The 24,894-nt window shown below is 52.1% G+C and overlaps 1 protein-coding gene across 1 annotated transcript in view; it reads right to left on the bottom strand.

The window, feature by feature from the left end:
• The window catches only part of CD9 (CD9 molecule), a 33,027-nt gene extending 8,436 nt beyond the window's left edge, over positions 1–24,591 (bottom strand). Inside the window, exons 1-2 of the mRNA XM_047742114.1 lie at positions 24,362–24,591; positions 3,131–3,233 (exon numbers count right to left, since the gene is read on the bottom strand). Coding sequence (XP_047598070.1) covers positions 3,131–3,233; positions 24,362–24,427 — 169 coding nt within the window. The 5' untranslated portion in view covers positions 24,428–24,591. The remainder of the gene's footprint in view (positions 1–3,130; positions 3,234–24,361) is intronic.
• Between the last annotated feature and the right edge of the window lie 303 nt (positions 24,592–24,894).

Here is a 24,894-nt window from a genome sequence, read left to right as displayed (position 1 = left end):
GTATATTTCTGTTTTGGAGAGGTTGTGGGTGTGTGAGCTCTGCCAGTCTCAGGCTGGGGAGAACTGGGCACAGAGCAACAAAGCGCCCAAGGCCGCAAACTCGCTGAGGGCAAAAGCCACGTACCCTGGAAACTCTTAGGCACCTTGTCCTAAGAAGAGGAATGGTCCCAGGGAAGGGTGGACCAGGACATCCACAGCCTCTGCCTGGGGTCCCCGGATGCCCTCGGTCAGTGGCTATGGTTCTGGAAGGACACCAAGGAGTTAAGAAGGGCTGCTGGCCTGGGACCAAGAAAATAAAGTTCCCCAATGTGTTTGCGGCCTGGGATTATGGATACTGCTGACGGGCTGAATCTCCCAGGGCCTGAACTGGGGAGAAGGCCCATATAAGGCCGTCAGCTGCTCCGGATTTACTACTGACTGTTGTGAATGTTGGAAAGTTTCTTTTTTCACTTGCTTCTCGGACTGGTTATGCATTCTTTCTCTATTTTAAAAGCCGTTGCCCACCCTGGAGAAAATCTACCCCTGGGTTCTTCAGGTTTTCCGAAGGGTTGGTTGCGCGGTCAGGCTGGCCGGTGGGCTGCATGGCAGATGGGGAGACCCCCCCGTGCAAGGTACGGTCACCCCATGATGCCCAGAATATCGACAGGGGTGGAGTGGGCACTCCGCCAGAAGAGGGGACATGGGTCAATACAAAGGCTGGTGTCACAGCTCAAGGGGGAAGGGTGACGCCTTCCTGGACCTCTGCCCATGAATGACGGTGACTCTGTTTCCCAGCTCACTCGGTGAAGTGCAAGGCCCAGCCAGACCCAAGTGGCCACTTGTCTGATTGATGCTCAAGTGTCCCTTGCATTGCCCTCCTTTGTTGGGCTTCTGCAAGCACACTCTCCAAAGCTGAGCTCTTTCCCAGGGAAGCAAAGTGCCAGTATTCCTCTATTGGAGCTGAGGGAGCAGTGGTCGCTGGCCTCCAACTAGGGATCGCTGTGTCTCTTTGGGACTGTGCCTCTGGTCACTTTGGGTAGAATCACGGCCATCCTGCACCCTGTGACTCCCAGAGGAAGGCCATGGCTCCTCCAACCACGTGCTTGTCACTCTCCTGCCATCCTGTGTGACTTCCCCATCTGTCACCTGCTGGCCAGGGCCACCAGTGCTGGCGCTTCCCTCCCCCAACTACAATTTGGGTGAGGTCAAAGGTCAGACTAGCCTCCACCCTGCCCACCTCCCCAACAGGGAACATCCAGTTGGTAGAGATACTTTCTCTTCCTACATGGGGAGTCCTCCCCACAATCTAGCACGGGTAGGCCAAGAAACAGCTTTTGTAGGCCTGAGTTCAAATCCTAGCCCTGCCTCTTGACGGGTACGAGCTCAGGATGTTCTCTAATCCCTGGGCCTTGGTTCCTTCATTGATAAGGTGGGAATCATTCCATGTATCCTAAAGAGTTACAAGGATTAAATCACGTAACAACACACATGAGACAGTGAGCAACACGCGGAGGAGGAGCTGTCTTCCTCCCGGTTCCTCTACTCGCCAATGAGAGCCTTGCCTCCTAGATCCAGAAACATGGGGAATTAGCCAGAGTCCTAGGAAGCAAAAGACCGAAGCCTGCCAGGCACTCTGCAGAGGACAACGGCAGCGGGAGCAGGAGGCCAGGCTCTCCTCAGGACGTGGGCCCAATGCTGCCACCCGCTTCTCCATTCCTGGGCAGATCTGCTCTCCTGTCTCCCCCAGAGGACTCACAGCTCCCTGGCATGACAAGGAGGAGGGCAGGAGGGCATCAGGTCCCCCTCAGCACAGCCTATGCTGCTTCCTCTCCACAGGGCAGCATTCCAGGCCTCCCTCCCCTGCCACCCTGCAAAAATGCTGTTGCTAAAACAAGTCTGGGCACTTTGGGGACCTACTCACTAAAAACTCCGTGTGTGTGTGTGTGTGTGTGCGCGCGCGCGCACGCACGCGCATGCGTGCACAGTTTTTTCAGAAAACATACTTGTGCTATTCTTTCCCTCACTTTCTTTCCGGAAAGTGGGAGACACACCCTGAAAAATCCCCAAAACAACAGCAACAGGCAATACAAGCAGGGAAACTTCCACAGCGCCAGGCGCGTGCAGCCAAGTGGCCCATGGGGGCCTGGCTCAGGTTGCGTCTGGGAGGCAGGAAGGAGGTCCCTGTGCCCACCAGCCATTGCGTCCTTCCAAAAGGCCTGGGGGCTCACTCTCTTCAGGCTGTGTTCTCCATCTTTTTTTTTTTAAATAACTTCTTTGGTGGGTGGGAAGGAAATGACCAAACTTACACTTTGAGCCTGATGACATGGCAGCATTGTCCTAAAAATAGGGGGCTGCTCTTACTTATTTCTCGTAAATGAGTGTTTCCGATCCCAAAACAGAAAGAGCTGTGGGATTTTGTATTCTGTGAGTTGACTAGAAACTGGGGAATTGCATTTGACAAGCCTTGGCAGTGGGTGGAAGGGGCAGAATAATGGTAGAAAAGATAAAAAGATGTCCAGGAGCCCCATGTAAGCTGCTAAGTCTGTTTGTGTTTAAAGTGCAAACCTTTGCCCTAAAGCAAAAGCACTTCAGGAAACAAATAAAACCAAATACCCGCCAAATACCCTCGAATACCAGCGACATTAACCAATCCCCCGGGGTCTGCCAGGTTGGCATCTCTGCTAGACTCTTACTCATTTTGACTGTCTGGTCCAGGAGGCAGGTGGTCTGGGGTCTCAGAGCCCCTATCTGCACAGTGGGGAGGGCTCACCTCTCCTACTCCTGGTAGTCTGGATGCCCAGGACAAAGTTTTTTGAATTAAGGAACTGAGTAAGATCACGAAGACAGGGCATTAAGAGAGGGTCAGGGACAAGCACAGAGGTTCTTAAACCCTCAAGAGTGGCAGCAACTTGGGCAGAGCCAGCTTCCTACTGGGGGGGATGGTCAGGATGCCAAACTTAGTCAGCATGATAAAAGAAACCACAACAGTCAAATGCAAATTTGTGGGCTGGACTGCACAAAGCGTGGCTTGAAAAGGACAGGACAGGCCAACCGAGGGGCCAGAGGAAAAGTCTTTGCCAAGGCCCATCCCTGGATCAACACAGAATCTCCGCAGTTAAGGAGAGGCACTCAGCCCCTCCTCCCCACTCACCTGTGTAAAAGCTGGAAGGCTGACTGTCTTGCTCGAAGATGCTCTTGGTCTGGGAGTCGAATCGGAGCCATAGTCCGACGGCAAGGACTGCGATTCCGGCAAGCTGCAAGATATCCCGGATGTGGGCGTTAGTCCTGTCAGGGGAGCACAGCACCACGACACTGGAAGGGAGGCTTGCAAAGGGCTCTGGGACCACCCCCAGTCTCTGCCTCTCACTGTGCACCTGCTAGTAACAGCAGCCAATGTGGGGATCAATCCATTTGCTAAAAATATCAGCTGGCGGGGAACCACTACCTACCAGCAGCCCAGCGGTGGAAAGGATGCTTCACTGATGCTGGAACACTACCCAGCTGTGAACATGGGCCACGGTTAGCCACATGCAATTCTATGAGCACATCACGGTGTCCAACAAGAGAAGCAAGGGACACAAAAACACATGCAGTGTGATTTCTTACAGTTACAAATCGCTTTACTGTTTAGGGGTCCATGTAAATGACAAAGGAAAAGGAAAAGACAGCGACTATCATAAAGTCAAGTGTGGGGTGCCCTGGAGGGGGAGGGAGAGAATAGCACTGGCAAGGGCAGGGTCTAGGGCACTGGGAACAGTCTAGCTTTGGACTTGGGTGGTGGTGCCGTGGATACTGATGTCGTAATTAGGCTTTAAACCATTCGTGTTTCATGCACTACCCCGTATATGCACTGTACGGTAAAAAAGACGACAGATGCTCAGCGGGCACAGTCTAGCACGCATGAGGGCAGCTGTGATTCCTCACGAAATCACACGGCTCAGTAAACGACACAGCAGAGTCTCCCCGGAGTGGCCCACATTTGTCCTTTCCTTTTGTCTCTGACAAACCTTAGAGGCTAACCGGACCCATTCTAGGTTTTAGACACACGCTTCCAAACGAGTGATCCTTATAAACATCAGGTAAGACACGTGTGAGTAATCCCCCAATCTTCCCCCAAATCCCATTTTGTAGGTGGGCAAGTTGAGATACTGGACCCTGAAGGGCAGAGCTTCCCGCTAGGAAGTACAACCAAGGTGCCACATTCTTGCCTGGCACTGCTGAGGCCTGTGCAGGTGGTCCCCGGCCAAGCAGTCCTTGACCCCCAGTGCGGAGCTGAGCTCCCTCGTCTCTCACCCGGCCTGGGTCTTGTGTGAAAGTGACTCCCAGGCTGCACTGCAGGGCCCATGGGATGAGTGAGTGGCTCCCAGGCCACCCTCCTTGACATAGGTGCCCTGTGTCAGAGCCTTTGCTCCCGAGGGAGGTTGGTTCTCTGCCCTGGGAGTGGGCCAGCCATGGTGTGGCCAGGCCTCTCTCTCTGTAACTGTTTGCTCCTCTCCTTTTCCCAGGGAACTGGCAGTGGGTGCAGATGTGCGGGGTGGAGGCGGCAACAGCGGATGTGATGACCCAGGGCTTCGGCCTGCAGTGGGGTCAAACCCTTGCCCACACCTCCAGCACTGTGTGTCCACAGCTTTGGAATTCCTGGCTCAGGGTTCTACTGCCTCAGTTTTCCCATTTGTAGAACAGGAACGGTGACATGCGGCCCCTCCTTACCATTTAAGTATGGGTAGAAATAAAGGAGATGACATTAGAAGTCCTTCCAAGGGAGGTACCCCCAAGTGGGCCTCGTGAGAGTAACTCGGTCAGCACTCAGGTCCCCAGGGTTGTACCCCTCCCTGCGGAGGACAGTCATTCAGCATCTCCTCTTAGCTCTCATCTGATGGAAGGCAACACTAAACATCAGTAAGAAGTAAGGACACCAGGTGACCCATAGCTACACAGTGAAGAGAAGAAAAACTCACGATGCCAAGCTTTCCTTCTTATTCACAAAAGACCTGCAGGTGAGTGAGGGCCTCCTGGCCTAATCCAAAGACAGCAGACACAGCTCCAGCAGTGGGGGACGAGGGTGGTGTAGAAGTAGGCATCTCTCCCCCATTTCTAGCCTGGGTACCCTCGTTCAGACTGGGTTTTCCTGACTCAGGAGTGCCACCATTGGGGCAGGGACACGGTGGGGCCAGCTCCAACATCCCCATCCCTGTGCACTGAGTCCACGACAAGCACACACTAAGTGGAGTCCTGACTGTGGTGGTCAGGCCCTGGCCTAGCTCCCCTGGGGTCCTGGAAGAGTTAAAGGAAAGAGGGCAATACTTTCTCATCTCCCCACAACATATGGAGGCCCAATGAGAGCCCTGGACTATGGGAGACTGAGGCCGCGGGCCTCCCTGTGGACAAGATCATGTTAACCTGAGAGCACTATAGGCAGGGGCTTCCCAAGCACCAGAGGGAGGTCTCAATTTCAGTCTGCGCTTGGCCACAAACCTTGTCCTCAGTCCTCCCTCTTGCCCTCATCTTGCTGGTGCTATTGCTGAGAACACCTGGGACTGAGGAGAGGCCCATCTTTTCTGCTCTATGCTTTCTCAATTATGTGCAATTATTTCTCTTCGGGAATGATTCCATGGATAACAGCAGGGGTACCCAAAACACACCTGCAATGGTTAGGCCTCTTCCATTGTATCATTTCAAGGACCCTGAGCCAAATCTGTGTTAAGTCCGATCATTTCTCTGGTTTACACACACCAGTGGCAAGACGGACACCAGGCTGGAGAACTGGAACCAGGAGAAGAAAGACTTCAGGTCTCACCCTGGCCAAGGACAGGGCCAGAGAGAGTTGGGGATCTCACATATATGCCCTTGGTCGTCAAAGCCACAGCGTTTCACTAAAATGAGGAAGAAAAAGCAGCTGGCTCTGGAGAAATGGAAAAAGCAGTAATTGATCTCAGTTTCTTAGGCCTATAAACTCACGGAAAGAGAGAAAGAGGAGGAGGCTTCAAGATACCAGGTGGAAGGGAGGGTCAGAGGCAGGACTGGGAGCATGTGGTTCATAGAAATCAGAGGAGTGAATCTTAAGGCCTTTTTGGATTGGATTACTGAGTTAATTGGCCTAAGGGGAAGATATGTAAGCCATTAGCTGCCCTATTTTCTGGAACGCTATTGGGAGAAACTGCTTTAGTCTGCCAGGTCAGGATGGATGGCTTGGGGTCACAGGGCCACATATACTGGTCACCACCTAATAATGGCTCCCGGTTGTGCATGTGGCACTATCTAAGGGGCTCTGGAGTACTTTCTAGAAGAATTCAGTTTTTGGCGTGGTGCTGGAGGGCGCCTCAGCCCCCCGACCTGGCTCTCACCCCTAGCTACTTAGAACACTAGGAAAAAACAAACAGCAAGAACCAGAGAGAGCTTTCACTTTGAAAAAAAGGCAGAGTCGATTATGAAGGGACTCCATAAACTAAGAAAACAGGGGTCTGGGAGGCCAAAAAGTTGCCAGTTTCCTCCAGGGTGAATGAGCTGACCTATGACAGGAACGCTGGCCACACCGTTGCCACGGCTGCCATCTTGCCTTCCCAACAATGCAGGATCCGAGCAGGTCTGATGGAGACGCTCAGTGAACCAGTTCCTCTCACAGGGCCCCTCCCGAAAAGGACAGCAAACTGTCCAAGATCACCAACTGTGTGTGGGGATGGAAGTGGAGAATTCCAAGCCTCGACTCCCAGCCTGAGGCACAGCCGAGTCTACCTGGTTACCTTGTTCCCAAAGGAAGCCAAGGGGAAACATTTTGGTTTTGCCAAGAAAAGCTTCTTTGCCTTTAGGCCCCCAAATGGGCCCATCTATCTGACAGTGCAGAGAGAAAAAAGAGAGCTTTCCCCCACTGTCGTGTTGGAAATGCTTGAGTTCTTCATGCATGTTTGTTTTTTCTTAGATGATAGCCAAGAGAAAAACCCACGTTGAGGACATTCTACAAAATACTTGGCCCACGCTTCTCCAAAGTGTAAGGTCATCTCTGAGAAACCAGGGAAGACCGGACGTGTCACAGATCAGAGATGAAGAAGACATGGTAACTGTCACGTGGTATCATGGCTGGGATCCCGGAACAGAAAGAGGGTCTTTTTTTTTTTTTTTTAAAGATTTTATTTATTTATTTGACAGAGAGAAATCACAAGTAGGCAGAGAGGCAGGCAGAGAGAGAGGAGGAAGCAGGCTCCCCGCTGAGCAGAGAGCCTGATGTGGGGCTCGAACCCAGGACCTGGGATCACGACCCGAGCCGAAGGCAGCGGCCCAACCCACTGAGCCACCCAGGCGCCCCAGAAAGAGGGTCTTAACCGGTGAACCAAGTCAGGTCTGATGGAGCCTGGTTTAGGTTTAGGCAACAGTAATGTACCCCGTTAGTTTTCTTCTTAGTCGTGACACATGCAATGTGATCCCAGAGGTGTTAATCACAGGGGAAACTGATGGGGAGTGGGGGGCTTTCTATACTCTCTCTGCAACCTTTCTATAGATCTGAAACTGTAGATCTAAACTAAGATCCATAGATCTAAAACCGAGCTGGGTTTCTGCTTTCAAAGCTTCCGTCTCTCGATCCTAAAATTCCAAAGAGAAACAAACCCTCTCTGCCTCCAGGTTCACTGCTCCCTTCTGGTTGCTTGGTGCTCTGACACCGAAACTGGTGGCTTATTCACCTCCAGGTCCCCACAAAGCAGTCACTTTAGAACATGCTCAGCCTGCCTCCAGCCCTCCATGTGGGGCAGCAGCCATTTTCCTGAAAAGCTCACATGGCTGAGGTCAATTGCTCAGTTTTATGATTTTTTTTCTTTCTTTCTTTCTTTCTTTCTTTCTTTCTTTCTTTTTTTTTTTTTAAAGATTGTATTTATTTGTCAGAGAGAGAGAGACAGAGCATGAGCAGGGTGAGTGGCAGGCAGAGGGAAAGGCAGGCTCCCCACTGAGCAAGGAGCCTGATGTGGGGCTCCATCCCAGGACCCTGAGATCATGACCTGAGCCAAAGTCAGATGCTTAACCAACCGAGCCACCCAGGCGTCCCTCGGTTTTAAGTTTTAAGGCATTAGCTGTGGTTCACCTTTTCTGATCTCTCAGCAGCATGACACCATTGAGCCCTGAGCCCACCTTCTCCCCAGCCACCCCTTAGATGGAATCACTCAGGTTCCCAAGTAAGTCTCCTGCCTTCTCTCCTCTGCTCATGCAGCCCTTCTTCCTGGAAGACCGTCCTGGCCACAGTGGCCTGCTGCCTCCCCACCAAAGATGTCCTCAGCCTCCCCCCAAGGAAATGCAAGCCCACGAGCTTCACGTGTATTCTCTCCAGTGCCCTTACACTACACACACACACATACACACACACACACCCTTCCTCTCGCAGGTGTGCTGGGCTTGGGTCTCACTGGAGCACAAGCTCCTTCGGGGCAGCTGTTTCTCAGGCCTTCTAGTCCCTTGGCCCAGCCACACCTCGCACACAACAATGAATAAATTATCAATCAACAAATAATTATCCCATACATGAGACGATTACTTCAAAGGGGCAGAATCTCTGAAACTCCCACCCAAATCTTCTCTCTCTCTCTTCCCTTCAACAAGCCTCCTTTCCCACTGGCTTTTCATCCAGATCTAACTTCTGCTATCTCACTACCAAAGTCAAAAATTGCCAAGAACAGTAACTTGTCCAAAGAAAATACTGAGAAAGACCCACAAGGGCATGTGACGAACATCACAGTGAAATTTAGGGACAAACCCAGATGGAGTCTTTTGAAAATGAGACTTCATGCAGAGCCCCTGAATCACTGTCCTCACCCCACCAGGAAGTCCAGTTTGACACTCGGATCTTTGAAGAGTGCACAGGTAACCCTGTCACCTGGGGCTCATGCCAGTTCCAGGGGACCTGAGAACCCAGCAGTGCACCAGCTCGGGCCCACAGTGGAGTTTCCTGGTCATCCCCTCTGCCAACGCTGAACACATACCTTGCTCAAGGCACCCACATGAAGAGGAGTACTTCAGGGAGTCACCCCACAAACCTGGTGGGAGGGCCAGGCCCAGAAATCTTATGCTAAAACACACCTGGTGTTAGAGGAAATGTCTCTAATTTCTGAAGGCGGATTGAAAACAAATCAAAGTGTGATGCCACTTAGGGGCACCTGGTTGCTCTGGACCCCATGCCAAGTTTGTGAAACTCGTTCTAGTTCCAACCTGAGGAGGTATTTACAGATAGGCAGCACCCTGGATGGAAACACTTGAAGAAAGCCTGCAGAAGGATGTGACAAGAAGGAAAAGAGCAGCGTGTGTGTGTGTGTGTGTGTGTGTGTGTTTACACACGTGTGGCACCGCAGCCCACCCCTCAGGTGGAAAGAGCCCTATCTGCCTTGGACAAATCCCAGTCCCAAGAAAAATCTTCTCATGGCAAACAAACTGGGTGGTCTTGGCTAGGCCCCACTCTCCTCCAGGTCCCCTCTTTTCTCCTGCAATGCAACCTGAGGGTCATACCTTTTTTTTTTTAATAGGACAAAATATTCATTATGCTATCTCTATCCAGCTGCCTTAGAAAGCCCAGAGGGGGAGAGTGGCTCATTCTCCACACGCGGTTTCTCTGAGGCTGGCCTCAGACTTTAGGTAGTCACGTCAGCACTCTGGTGGGGTTGGAGGCAGGCTGCAGGGAGGGGCTGGCATAGGGGAAAGAGGGGTGCTTGCTATCCTGCTTCCCACTGTCCTTCTGGAAAAGCTATGGCCATTTTGTTCCCTTGGTGAACCTGTGGTCAAGGAGATGCTGTAACACTGTTTGGTGAGGGGCAGGTGGCTTCCCAGAAAGAATGACAAAGCAAGGAGTAGGAGGCCCCCGCTCCGCCGTCAGAGCCACCCAGGGCCTGATCTACGTGCGGGGGGTATCAGAGTCCCCTGTGGGAATTCTGAATGTGCCTGTGGAGTCCCACACCCGCCAGGGGAGTCTCTGGCACACCTCTGCTGAGAAGCCGTGGGTCCCTGGCCAGCCGTGGACTCGTGGCAAGCCGTGAACTCTGGGTCTCACGCTCCTCTCCCCACAAGGTGCTGTCTTGACACTAGCATTTTCCTTGACTTCTCCACACCTCAGAGTTCTCATTAGTGAAAAAAGATGGCAAGATCCCTGTCTTGGCTTTAACCTAGCTTGAAGTGGGGGATTCAGAGAGGTGAGGCACAGACAAGAGTCTGGAAGCCACAGTGTGGCACAGCCAGCTGGATTCTGTAGGGAAAATAATGCCAGTACTAAAAATAATAAACCTTGAGAAAGACACAAGACAATAGAGGGGCGATTCACGGCACCAGCTGGCTGTCAGTTGTGTCCCTATGGTCTTAGGAGGCGGCCGGGCAGGAGGGAGCTTGGGCGATTTAAGTCACCCGGGGTTATGGATTCTGTGGGTCTGCACGAGCGCCCTGTGGTGGAAGGACGCTGGATAAATTTACCTTCCTCACAGCCACACATGCCTCCCAGGAGCTCTGCGAGGATGAGACAGGAATGGTAATCCGAATGACCTCCGTGGGAAGGAGGTATTCATGGCGCAGAGAGGGAAGGGATTTTACCTCTTTACTTCCCTTCTTCAGAAAGATATGTAGCAACCCTGGTTATTACTATTACTATTTTTTTAAAAGGTACCAAGCCTGGGAGACCTGTAGGCATAGTTGCCCATGGCACCCAGGAAATCAGTAACAGACTAAATACCAAGGATGTGAGTTTCCCCTATCGGCCTTTTCTGGGCCCCAAAATATCAGTCACACTTTAAGAAGGCTTCAGAAGTGGAGATAAGAGCCTCTATGTTCACACAGGCTTCAACGTTTACAAACAAGTCAGGCCACCCAGACCTGTGGGCTCGGGCCTCACCCATCTCCATGGCAACCCTGGCTCACCACTGACTGCCAAGCTTCGGATGGGCTGATTCACCCGTCAGGAGGCCGGGCCGGGCACTGGCGACAAGCACAAACAGGAGCCCAGGCCCTACCACCTCTTCAGATCCTCGCTGGAACCCTCCTCTGCCATCTCCAGATGAAGGCTGAGGCTGTCGCCTTTGGAAAGGGCACAGGCACCCGGCGGGAGCGGAGACTGGAGTGCTCCCAGAACCGGTCCCATGGCATAGGGAAACACCACCAAAAACCCAATTCTGCTCTATTGAGCAGGAAAAAACTGCCATGACCTGCCTCACTAAGGATCACAAGTAACTTACATGTGTTAGTTACTTCCGAGCAGAATTTGAAGGTATCAACAAGGGCTTGCTATTAACTTTAGTTTTGTTTGAGAGGAACTGAAAAAACGCCGGAGGTGACGGTCCTGGAGAGTAAGTCTCTCTGTGAATCTGGTCATCCCTGGGGTCATCTCGGCCCTCTGGATCACTTTTGCCCTGGGGCTTTTACCAAGACACTGAGGGCAGAAGAAGGGCCACCGAGAAATGTGTGGACCCCAGACCAGCAGCAGCAGTGGCATCACCTGGGGAATGTGCTAGAAATGAAAATTCACTGTCCCCATCCTACTTAATGAATTAGAGGCAGGTGGGGTGGAGCCCAGCAATCGCCCCAGATGATTCTGATGTGCCCTCACATCTGAGAACCAATGCTCTAGGCCTTTATGTAAAGACCAAACAATCGGGACCACATGGAGAAGCTTTCTCTGGGTGTTCTGAGCCCAGAGACTAGCTTCCTAGACGCCAGTGCTGAAGGGCAGGAAGCCATGGAGGGGGTGGGGGTGGGGGGGAATGAGCTCTCACTGGGCTCCACCCAACATGGGGCAGAATTTCGGCATTCCCGTTTACACTGCAATCCAGACTGTGGGCTCAGCTGTCCCACCACGGGACAGGGCCTCAGGGCCACCCTGAACTGCTGCACGGTGACGGCGAACAGGGAGGATACAGGACAGGTAAGCAGGAATGAAGCGAGAGGTATGAAACAGATAATGGCTGGACAACTCCATCTTGAACCCACTGAGCCTGAGCAGTCCTAGTAAACAGGTCAAGTTAGAACCTGCATTTGGCTTCCAAATGCAGTATTCATCTCATAGCCTCAGCCCTGTGAACTCTCTTCCCCAAGAAGTCAAAATGCTTCCCACAGCCTCTGTAGCAGGGCACTCCTGGTAAGAAAACTTCCTCCTGATTTCTGCAACCAGCGTTCTCCCCAGGCGGGGCTGCCATTACGGCTGAGTGGATTCTTTTCCTCAGCCAACCCTAAATTCTAGGGGGGGAAGAAATTTTTTTTTTAAAGCAGGGGCTGATGGGTAATGATGTCGTAGGTTAGTGTTGAGTTGACTTCTGGCAGCCTTTTCTGTCATGAGCAACTCCTTCAGAGGCTAAACAAAGGAAAATCATATAGTAAGTGGAGCAATTAGTTATTCTGAGTACCCACGCGTGTCCCACGTTACAGGCAGTGACGGACGTACACCATCTCATTTAATCCTCGTCACCTTTACTTTAGAGGTGAAACAGGTTCCAAGAGGTTAAGTAACAACTCGCTCCAAGAGACACAGCCAGCCAGAGGCTGCGTTCACACTGAACCTGAACCAGGCAGATGACTCAAAGCTCCCGTCCTTCTCACCTGTGCTCCCTCCCTGCCCAGCCGGGAATGGGAAGACTGGGGACCCCTATGGACTTTTCTTGGGGGACAAGAAGGTCCTCTGGACATGCTGAATTTGGCTAAATGCTCTGCCTTGACTGAACCTTACCTCACCTGCTGCGGCGAGGTCATTTAGATTCAGGGCACCAGGCCCCACCTAAGGGAAGGCCAAGAGGGACGGAGCCCTGACCGCTAACTTCTTGGGGTTTGTTCTCGCTCTCCTTCCCCTCCCCTTCTGTTGAGGCTGGGAGAGGTGGTGGTGGCAAGCCCACCATCACGGGGTGAAGAAAAGGCACCCTCTGGGGCCAGCTCCACCTTCCCTCTCCTCCCTGTGGTGTCCACATAGAAGCTGTGGTGACTTTGGCCCTGCCCTGCTCTGACACCTGGCTTCAAGGTATAAAGAAAGTTCTAGATAAGAGGAATTGACCTCCTTTTGGGAAACATGAGAAGTGAACAGGAGAGGTGCTGAGGCCACCCTTCCTGGTCTGGAGGCAGAGCACATTTCTTCTTCCTATGGCTGTTAAACTCTCAGACCCCACAAGGGGGAGGGGGGCTGGGCCAAATGGTCCTGATGCTGGGGGCCATGGCCAGTTAAGGCCAAAACTGGGCCCTCGCCTCACTCACCTTTCCCACGCTGGGGATATCTCTGAAATGGGCATTTTGTGGACAGGTGGAAGGCGGTGTTCTTGAATTCACCTTCTGAAAAGGATGGAGCCTTGTGGTAAAGTTTCAGCCTGGAACAATCCTGTGTGAGGCGGCTTTACAGATCCAAAGCAAGACACAGAGGAGTGTGTTTTAGACAACTTCAATCTCTGGAACGTTCTGAGTGGCCGTGGTAACAGTAACTACAGCCAGAGGGGCCCAAAGCAACCCTGAGCTCTTGCTCTGAGCCAGGCACTGCCACACGCTTCACATTAAATACACCATCATGTCCAACAACCGTAAGACCCTGGCAGTATGACCTTCAGGACTCAAATAATAAAAGTGAGGCATAAGGAGAGTCACTGATTTGCTGCCTCCCCTAGGAATCTGCATTTCTGACAGGTCAACTCCTCCCACCCCAACCACCATCCTGGGTCATAAAGGACCCCGCTAAAGGGGGCTGCTCCTTGATGGCATGTCGGGAGGTCAAAACGCAAACCCAACCATCAGAGAAGCCAGGCCCCTGGGGAGGAACACTTCTGCCTTTTGTGACCATTTACTGCCCTAAATACTGAGAAAATGGCAACACCCATCCCACCACCTATATAATTCAATATTTTTTAAAAAATCAGAAATACAAAATATAAAGAAGTTAAAAAAATACCTAGTTTCCCCATGATTCCTTGGGCTTACCTGCATTGCTGACCTCCTAAGCACCTGCTTAGCCTGTCCGCTGACCTTGCAGGGGTTCAGGTCCTGGGGATTCTGTGCACTTTGGGGTGGGGGGGTACTTGGGTGGAGGGGCTCAACAGCTATACCATACGGGTACCCTCCGTTTGCTAAGCATGACTCTTTGGGGCCATGGTGGACTCCAGCTTGCCTCAGACTGGTGCACAGCTAAGAGGGGAACACGCCCTGTAGGAACAACAGTGGGATTTCCCAGGGAGAAGAGGAATATGAGGGAGCTAGATTTCTACCCCTTCTGAATCTAAGAGGGCTGGTAGGACTGCCTTATACCCTTTGAAATATTTAGGATCATCCCAGTTGGAGATGAGGAAATGGGCTCAGAGAGGTAAAGTAACTTGCCCAAGGTCACAGAGCAGGTATGGGACAACTTAGCCATCAGCGCTCTCCCTCTGTCATCCTGCTCTGCATATGACAGAGGGAGAGCGCTGATGGCTAAGGGCCATGAAGAGGTCAGTTACTTGACTGCCTGAAGCAGCCCTGGTGGAAGGGAGTTAGCAAGGTCCCCTCTTCAGGGTGTGGCAGGGGATAAAGGGCCTTGTAAGCTTTTTTTTTTTTAAGCACACCTTGATGGTAATTAGGCAGCAACCTGGTCTGAACAAGTTCAAGAGCTGAGAAATCCTCCCTTCCAAAGACAAAGTCAACATCATTTAAAAACCAGAGCTCTATTCCGCCCAAAAGAGAAAGAAAGTTTTAGCTAATATGGTATATTAATATTAAGCAGTTTGGGGGATGAAGGATCCAGAGGGAGGGCTTCTGCCCAAGATAACCTCTTTCTAAACAAGAAACCTCACTGCAAATTTCCACTGCCTGCTTGCCAGACATGGAACACCCATCCGCCAGCCCATAAATCTGGTTCCTGCTGAAAGAAGGCATTCTGATCTTAACCAAAATCATCTGATGTGGGGGATTGTTTTGGGTATGTTTTGCTTTAAATTCCAGAATACCACACATTTGTTTTCCATTGTGTATGCCTCACTAAGATGCCTGGCGACCCCCCCCCCCCACACACACACACTCACTCACTCACTCACTCTTGTTTATACACTTTAGCCATGTGGACCAGCTAGCTCTCATTCCATCTGTGGGACCGGTTACCACTTGCCTGCATGGCCCTGAGTGGTGGGAGATGCCCCTTTGTTTAGACCTTTGAAGCCATGCCATGTGGTGTGTGGACTGGCAGTGCTGGCAACAGGCACACCCAGCTCTGCTCAGTGAAATGGCCCTCCTTCCTCATCATGGGGCCAAAAGCCAGGGGAGGAGCGGGGCCGAAGGTCTCCAACTGCTGTGTCCAACCTATCATCCATCCCATCCCTTTGCCATGATCTCGGCCTTCATTTTGGGTCTCTTAATTATAGTTGCCATTTGCACACACGGATTTCAGTTTATAAGCAAATTTTGCAGATAAATACACTACAGTTCTGTAAATGTGTCTTCTCTTCCTTATGATTTTATTTTTATTTTTATTTTTTTTAAAGATTTTACTTGTTTATTTGACAGAGAGAGAGCGAGCAAGCAGAAGCACAAGCAGGGAGAGTGGTAGAGGGAGAAGCAGCCTTCCCGCCAAGCAGGGAGCCCGATGTGGGGCTCGATCCCAGGACCCTGAGATCATGACCTGAGCTGAAGGCAGAGGCTTTAACCCACTGAGCCACCCAGGAGCCCCTCCTTATGATTTTCTTAATACTATTTTCATTTCTCGATTATTTTAAGAATGCAGCATATAATACATACACAGAGTATGTGCTAACAGTATCTTACTGTTATCCGTAAGGCTTCCGGTCAACAGTAGGCTATTAGTAGTAGAGTTTCAGGAAGGCAAATGTTCGAAAGAGATTTTTGACTGCACAGGGTTGGTGTCCCTAAACCCTGTAATGTTCAAGGGTTAACAGTATGCTCCTGGCCAGCTAGCCTGTAACTCTTGCTCTCCCCATACCCTGCCTGCAGCTCTGTGCCTGTACTCTTTAATTTTCACAACAGACCCACCAAGTAGGTAACATTTACTTTCATTTTTTAGCTGAGAAAACCTGGACACAGAAGCAGCTCGTCAGAGATCCCATAGCAAATAAGCAGCTGAGCGAGAACTTGAACCCCGGAGAGTCTGACTGCAAAGCCCAGATTCTCAATTGTTCTGCAGAACTGTCTCCTTGATCAGTGTCATTAATTTCAGAGCCAGAATTTTTCACTTTTGTCCTGTCTCCCTCCCAGCCATAGCTGATTGCATTTCAAAAGTGCACCTTAGGGCTCCTGGGTGGCTCAGTGGGTTAAGCCGCTGCCTTCGGCTCAGGTCATGATCTCAGGGTCCTGGGATGGAGTCCCACATCGGGCTCTCTGCTCAGCAGGAAGCCTGCTTCCCTCTCTCTCTCTGCCTGCCTCTCTGTCTACTTGTGATCTCTCTCTGTCAAATAAATAAATAAAATCTTAAAAAAAAAAAAGTGCACCTTATATCCTTAAAAGGTCTCAGGGAAGCCTACTTGAACTAGCAGAAGGCCCTACCTTCTCAGGACAGGAAGGCACCTGCCTCGGCCACCTGGCCTTTCTCTGAGGCCAGCTGCCCAACGAACAGAGTGGAGACAGAATGAGAGAGAGAGAATGCACTTCTTCTTGCTGGTCTGTGGCCCGAGAACTTCATCTATGCCCTTGTTGTACTGGCCAGAAAGTTGGTGTGGACACAGCACTGCTCTGGGAAACAGATTCCCCAGAGTCACTTGGCGTGTCCTCTTCTCATCCCAGCTTTGCTACTATGGCAAGCCTTGCAGTGCAGACACGGTTACAGCTGCCCACTGGCCACGGTCCTTGCATCCCGAATAGGAATGGCCCCAAGGGGAAGCCCAGAACCTCTGCCCTTCCCCCACAGCACCATCCTGCCACCAAAGGGCATGACCACAGGCCTGTGTTACGGCCCTGGCTATGGGGTCCTGGGAGGCACCTGCCACAGGAGGAGGATAATGCCAGCTTCTCACCCTAACAGGCTCTCCCCAGCACGGGGAGAGAAGCTAATTTCTACTTGAAATAAGCTTTCTGGGTCTCTTTTAAGGGTTATCTATCTTAGGGAGTCGGAGCTACTAGAATATGGTGGGAATGGGAGAAAGTAGAGCATGAGAAGAGGTTCTCAGGCTGGCAGAAAGAAAACTTTAGAAAGCCTAAGCGTAACGGTACGTATTTAAATCCACAGCCCCGTATCACGGGAAGCAATGGGAAGACTTCACACCGCATCGGGGAGAGCAGGAGAGAGAATCTTAGTGGGAAGGGACAAGAGACAAGTTTCTTGTCTCTACGGACTGGAGCAGGGGGGCTGCTGTGGGGGTGAGGGGGCCTGCTGCCCACTAGAGGGGGGCACTGATGTGAGCTGGGCATGAAAAATGGCACACCGCAACTGCTCACCTAGATGGGAAGAAGGGATGTTGATTTGAACCTGTGAATAATTATGTCTTAGCCCGTTTGGGTGGCTATAACCAATGACCATTGGTCAGGCAGCTTAACAACAAAAATTGTTTCTTACTGTCCTGGAGTCTAGGAAGTCCGAGATCAAGACACCAAAGACTTGGTGTCTGGTGGGGAATTGTTTCCTGGTCCACAGAGGGCTGTCTTCTTGCTATAATCTCAGATGGTGGAAGGGAGGGGGGCACGCTCTGGGGCCTCTTCTTTTATAAGGGCACTAATCCCATTCATGAGAGCTCCAACCACACGACCTCATCACCCCTAAAAGCCCACCTCCAAATACCATTACACTGGGTTTTAGGATTTAACATATGAATTTTGGGGGAACACAAACATTCTAGTCTATAGCAAACTATCTTTTAAAAACACCAAAATTCTACTGACTTGAAAAGCAAGAGTTCGTAAATATGATTTTGCTGATCTTTTTTTTTTTTTTTTAAGATTATATTTATTTATTTGTCATGGGGGAGGGGGGTAGGGAGTACAAGCAGAGGGATCAGCAGGCAGAGGGAGAAGCAGGCTCCCAGTGAGCAAGGAGCCAGGTATGGGACTCAATCCCATGACCCTAGGAGCTGAAGGCTCCCGACTGAGCCACCTAAGCGTCTGTCCCTTTGCTGATCTTTCTGTATAAAGTTTTAATACATCAGGTTTTCATTTATCATGCTATTGCCTCAATCAATGTAGGCTTAAAGATAAAACTAGAACGCTATAGAAACCTGTTTCAAATTCAGTAAAACTGTATGATTTACTTTATCATATTTTTAAGTCCCACGCAAGGGTCTTCTGCTATGACCCATGTGTTGTGGTGTTTTTATACTTGGAAACTGAAAAGCAGCTTATACTGGGAACAGAAGCAAGGGGCTGAGCCCTGAGCAATCTGGAGGCGAGGGCTTAGTAGAAGTCACAGGCCATTGGCCTGCCCGGCCTGAGAGGTGTTCACTGGAACCCGGAATGTACACTGAACACAACAGTAACAGGATTAAGCTTTGAAGAGTGACTTTCCTTCAGCAAGAGCCAGCAAGAGTCACTGTTTCATCATCCCTGTACAGTGGCTGGCAAGAGGACTGAACAAGAAGGACCTTTAAAATCCAGATTTCTGATTTTTTTTCTCCAAGTCCATAGTCCCCACATCTCTCTACCCAGGGATCTTTGCCAGAATCAAATGAATCCAGGCCCCTCTCAGTCAGAGGGGTTCACCCTCCTCTGATATTCAACCAAATTGAATATCATCTCCCCAGGAGTCCAAATCTCCAAACACCACCCCCCCCGCCCCCCACCCAGCGCCTTCCAAAGCCTTTAAGGGCAAAGTCCGGGAAGGCTGGCTGTATCACTCTCCATTTGATGGGAAGGAGGTGGAGGGAAACAGAGAACTTGGTTCTTCCTAAACAAATACAAATTACCTGAACTATGGGAAAAACTAACCCAAGAAGCAAAACTTGGCGAGAAGCTCATAAAGTCGGATTCTTCATGTGGATCAGAAATACAGTACACTCATTAAATTAATCGAGAGTCAAAGCCACTCCTTGGGCAATGATTAAGCTGAGAGTCAGAGCAAGTATGGGTGGGGAGGCTGGCTCTCCAGTCCAGGCTGCTCTTGACCTTTGGGGAACTCACGCTTTCTCAAGTCACCCCGGATTCCCCCACACAGTCCCTGGGTGGTGATGAGGCAACCCCCGGCTCATGGCTGAAGCATGGGATTCAGAACAGAGAAGAGGTTGCTTGGAAACCAAGAGAGGAGAAAAACCAGTATGAGGCATTCACTGGCCTCCAGAAAAAAAAAAGCAAAATTAAAAAAAAAAGGAGGCAAAAGCATTTTTCTGGAGGTGGGTCTCCGATTTTGTGGAATTCCCTAAAAAGGTTAAGGTCCATGAGGCTAGGACAATGGCACACAGTACTTAAAAAGGATTCAGAATGAAGGACTTTTTGGGGGTGGCGGTGGTGGTTGGGGATGGGGGGGCGGACAGGAGTTGGAATTACCGGATGGATGTAATTATTATAAAATTATCTCATCTGGAGACAGGATGCTGCTTTCCACAGCTGCATGCCATCACTTGATGGAAAATGAAAATGTCCCTGGACCAGCATTACTTTTTCCACAGAATGAAACAGGCAAGTGATCTGCAGTCAGACTTCAAAACATAAATTTAAAAAAAAGTGTATTGTTAAGATTAGCCCTTCTGGTCTCCTCAGTTGCAGAGGACATTTCCAAGTAGTTGAGAACATCGGGCTCTTGCCCAGAGTTTCAAAACCCCAGAATAAGTAAGTCACCGCTTTTTCGTTTGGAAGAGATGGAAAGAAGGTTTCTGCAGGGCTTTGGTTGAAAAGACCTGTGGCAGGCCCAGAGGCAATCCCACTGACCCCCCCACACCCCTCCCCTGGACCGGGGTGGGGGACGCAGAATAGAAACTTGCACCCCTCAAACTTCACGCTCTTCTCCCCAGCTGGACACAGGTCCGTTAAGAATACTTGTCTAGCAAGGAGACAACAGGCCACAGAAGCCATGATGACCCATGACCTCAGGTCCGTAACCCTTACCTACAGCCAGGCACACCCAGCAAAGAACTGTCAAGGCTTAGGTTCTTCAGAAGAAAAGGCGCTTTTGCCAGTTGGAGGTGTATTATTAAGTTGCGAACTGTGTGACCGAAAGCCACACCTCCTCATAAAATTGAACTGAACCGGAAAACAAGCACACAATCAAACACAGGACACCCAGCACTGCGTCTAACAGGAAGATTCCACATCTAATACAAAAGGGTGTGAGAACGCTGACTTGTGACGTTTGAAGCCACAGAAGACTCATTTAGCAGAGTTGGTTAGGTGTCCTGGCAAGGATGGCCCTCCATGGGCTGCTTATTCAAGTGGTTCCAAGTCCTCAAACCTCTTCCTTTGAGTACAGAAGAGTCAGGTCTGGAACGGTGCCATGGGCCACTCTCAAAGGACAGGGTTAGTGTTTGTGTAGAGGAATCCCCCTGCCCCCCAAAATCAGGAATCAGAGCTTTGCTGTTGACAACCACTGCAGGAAAAAGTGAGGGGCGAGCCGTCAAGATTCCCGGCAGGGGAGAGGTCCTCTTTTTCTTAGAAGATGCAGACACCTGGCCTCCTCTCACCTCTCCCCAAATTGCCAGCCTCAGTACAGACACTGCCAGCTTTACCAGAGCTCCCACTGTCTGTGTGCCAAAGGTGGGGAGCCATTTCAGGCAAGCGTCCCAGCTGCTTGCTCAGCCCAACGCAGAAGGCCAACAGCAAGGGGGAAGCAGCAAGTGGGGTGGGAGGGGCTTCTGCCCCTGTCTACACTGCTAGGTCTGTACACTGCCCAGGCCCAGAAGTCTGAGGTCTTAGGGTTTCTCTGCCATGTAGTTTATTTTCAGAATTGGGGCCGCCCCACAGTCAAACGTGGAGCCGCACAAGAGATGGAGTGGGTGTCCTGGAGCAGGAATCATGGAGGTGGGGTGGATCACGAGGCTGGCCGTGATGCAGGAAGTCGGAAGGGGGCGGGGGGATGTGTGGAGTGTGGATGCCTGCCTACATCCCTGGTTTCAATTTCCACACTTCTTGGGGAAGGGCTCCTACCCTCCCCATGGCCTCAATCTACTTTCTCAACTGTGGAGTAATAGCGGCTTTGGTTGGAAGTTTACTGGGTCTGGCGCTAAGCTATGCCAAGGGCAGCCCATACGTTCTCTCATTTAACCCACGGCAAGTCCTTGGTGTAGACACCAGCTCCGTCTGCTGGTGGCGGGGGAGGGCTGAATGTGCCATGCGCCGACCAGTGGGCAGGACTACTGAGGACTGCTGAGGGCCAGGAAAACAGAGAACCCCTAAACAGAGGGACCCTATCCAGGGCGACAGAGGGAAATGTGAGGTCAACAGAAAAGAGACCAAGAATCAGGCTTCAGAGGTAAAGACCCAATTGTAAATAATTGAAAAACCCATTGGTTTTACAGATGAGCAAACTGAGGACTGAAACACAAAAGCCACTTCCCAGGATGTCAAGGTGACCTGAGGACAGAACTAGACTAATATCCAGGTCCCTGTCCAGATTTCCACTGCTTTTTTTGGGGCGGCGGGGTAGATGGGTAGGCAAGATGCCCCAGAGGAAAATATAGAAACAACTGAGAGTCAAGAAGTTAGGGTTGTGGGGTGTTAGACGAACAGACTGGTTGCTGGTCTGGCTGTGAGCATCAGAGGCCCTACTCAGGGAGGGTGGGCTCAGCTGTCACTGGGGTTCCACAGGGTCCGAGGCCGGCGCAGACATGTACCATCTCCCCACCCTGATCATCCCACTGCTTCTCCCTCTGGGTCGCTGCTAGGCCACCCCTCCCAGCATCCTTTGTTCATGAGGTGTTGCTGGCTCCTGGCCTCACACTCCTATTTTCCAAGGCCCGCATCAGATCCCAAATGCCAAGTTTAAAAATTCCTGGTCTCAAGAGAGAAAGGTAACCGGTGCCATTATTACAATCTGAGACGTTCCCTTTAAAGGTATCTAGGAGAGCTTATTTCTGCCTGGCTAGGCATGGCAGTGGGTTGGGGTGGAAAGCAGACTGCACTTTAAGTCAACCAGATGTGGCTTTAAACTTACTCCTGATGCTATCCTGCCACATGACCCTGGATAAGTCACTTAACCTTTCCGGAGACTAGTTTCCTGGTCACTAGTACCATGGGGATAATGCTTCCTGCTCCGGCTTCTCTCATGGGACCTGGAAAAGGCCTTTGCACACTGTAGAACACTGCCCCAGTGGATCCTGATACTCCTTTATTCTAGCATCTCTTCAGGGACCTTAATACATACAGGCCTACTGAACAATCGTTAATTCAGAAAAATGTGGCTTACCCGCGCTGTCCCCCCTCCCCCAAGTCCACTACCAGGTCCCCTTTTTGGTTTCCTGATGGAGACAGAAGAGGATGGGACTTAAGTCAGGGACCCAGGGCTTATGGTATTGATTCGGTCTCCGGGATCCTGGGCCAATCACCCCACCCCTCTCTGGTTCTCTGCTTTCTCACTGTGAATATAAGGGCTGGACTGGATAATCACCAAAGTCATTCCTAATTGTGGACCCAAACACTTCCAGATTCAGTCATATCTGCTTCAGATGACGTGGCTGACCAGCAGCGCCTGGTCCAGGTAGGGGCAGCTCTGAATATGGGTAGGGTGGTACAGGCTGGAGACAATGAGACTGAGCAGATACCCGGAGCACTGGAGCCTCTCATCAGGCTCCTGCAGGAGCCACATGGCGTGTGTGTGTGTGTGTGTGTGTGTGTGTGTGTGTGTGTGTTTTTAATGAAGGCACATGGCAGTCTGTGGTTCCTCCCTGGCCCAAACCCCTGATGCAGCGGAGGCAGATAACTGAGGACTAAGTAACAGGGTGGCAGGGGAGATTGTGCTGGGAAGGGGAGAGGAAGACTCCCCAAGGACAGGGGTGGGGTGGGGCGGGGCTAGCCAGCGCCTTCTCACATTCTTTTCTGGTGCCAGAGGTTGGTGAGAGGAGGAAGCCCAGCCTGGGAGCCAGCTGGCTGGTTGCTGGGGGCTGGTGGGAACACAGGGAGGAAGAGTGCCCACTGCTGTGTGGGGTGGTCTCCCTAAAACAGGCCAAGTGTTGGACAAGGGTATGACTATGTGGCATCCTCACTAGAATATATGTTTTGTATGGCAGGTCAGACTCTTAGCATCGGCTCAGGACAGAGGATTAAAATCTCAAGAGGTTTGCCCCAAGGTTCGTGGGGACCCGGTGACCAGCTCCAGGGGAACAGGTACAGTATATTTTTTGCTACAAGGCTCTGGTGGCATGCCTATTTCTACAGCCGTCTCTCTAGTGGTACAGGAACTGCCTTTCCAAACTCCTTCCTTAACTGCAAAGGAGCAAATACCATCCATTTGTGTGCAGGGCATGGGGGCCTCAGACTCAGGACACAAAGGTTCCCTTTTCCTTGCTTCTTTCCGTCTCTGGGTGGTCCCTTAATCCCCCAAGAGAAGGTGCCTGCCTCAGGCTTTCCAGTTGCAGAAAGGCCGAGTGCGGCCAGCAGTGGGTGTCATGCAGCTCCCCAGCGCGGTGTCCTATCCAGGTGAACCACTGTCCGTGGCCCCGCCCAGGCACTGGGTGGGCTGGCACAGGGGTGTAGGCCAGGCTGGAGGACCCGGGCTAGCAGTAGGCGGAGGGCACCTGATCTTCCCCCGGAAATGGGGAAACACAGGACTAAAAGCGCCAACAGGCATTTGCCCCACCACTCCCCAACTCTCCCAGAGTTCTCTCCAGTTCAGATACTTATCGCCTTTGGGGGAAAAAAAAAATCAAGACAAGCTAGTCTTTCAGGTAGTTTCGAGGGAGTTCCGACTTTCTCACGGCGGGCTCAGAATCAAGCCTGCAGGCACCTCCTGGAGGGTGGAGGGGGTCTCCCACTCTCACTCAGGGACGCGTTCCCAATCCTCCCTCCCTCTCCCTTTCCAGTGTAAAAGTGTCAACAGCTCTGGGCTGAGCTCTCCTCGCCCCACTGAAATCCTCAGAGCGCCCGCATCTCCCCCCATCCCCTCCTCGCGGCCCCGGCCACTTGTGAGACCCCACCCAGATCGCGAACTGTACTGCCCGCCACAGTAGTCCCTGGTCAGGGCCTGAAGTTCCCAGAAGAAGGGTGCTCCGTTTCTCCCTGCCGCCTTCCCCTCCGGCACTCGCAGGAGCTGGGGGAGGGGAGGGAGCAGACGCGAACCCCACCCCAAACCCTCGGCGAAAAAGAGGGCTAGGGCCGGTCTCCCCGCCCCAGCTCCCTAGAGCCCCCCGCGCTCCGCTGCCCCGCTCGGGTTCGGAGGAGCCCCTACGATCGTGCCCGCCCCGCTCGTCTCCGGACCTGGTCGAGGAGCCAGCTGGCGGCCGCGGTGCCCTTGCTCCTCCCGCCCGGAGTCCACCCGGCGCGGGGAGTGCCAGTTACCGGCAGCCCCGACCGCGGACAGGGTCCCCGGGATGAACAGGTGGCTCCGGAGAGGAGCGCGCGGCGGTTGGCGCTCACTCACCCAGAAGATGAAGTTAAATCCGAAGAGCAGGTATTTGATGCACTTGGTGCCTCCTTTGACCGGCATGGTGCGGGCTAGACTGGCCTGGGCCGGACCGGTGTGGAACTCGGGGCGCGCGTGACCGGGACGAGGGTTTGCAGACTTGGGACCGGGGCTTCGGCGGCTGCAGGCTGGCCTCCGGGCTGCACTTTTAAAAAGTGCCACTCCTTACAGAGCCCAGTGGCTGCGGTGCGCATGTGCCGTGGACCCCGCCCCCGGCCGACTCGGCCCCTGGCCCCACCTGCCCCGCCTACGCCCAGAGGCCGGCTCCCGCCCGGCTTCCGGCGGGTACTGGGGCTCAGCGGTCTTGGAGCCCGCAGTGCCCTTTCCTCTCTTTCCTCCGGGCACAGCCCTCTCGCTCACGTTCGTTGGCCCGACCCTCTTTCCCGCCGCCGACCTTCCCCTTTCCTCTCAACAGCCCCGGGATCATTCCAGACTGCTCGCTCCCCTCCTCCTCTCCGCTTTTACCTAGGAGTTCTGTGGAAGCCTTGCCC

This window comes from Lutra lutra, chromosome 8 (genome assembly GCF_902655055.1).
Source record: "Lutra lutra chromosome 8, mLutLut1.2, whole genome shotgun sequence".
NCBI lineage: Eukaryota > Metazoa > Chordata > Mammalia > Carnivora > Mustelidae > Lutra > Lutra lutra.
Note: the sequence above shows the minus strand (reverse complement) of the source record. Positions and strands in the feature narration are given on the sequence as shown.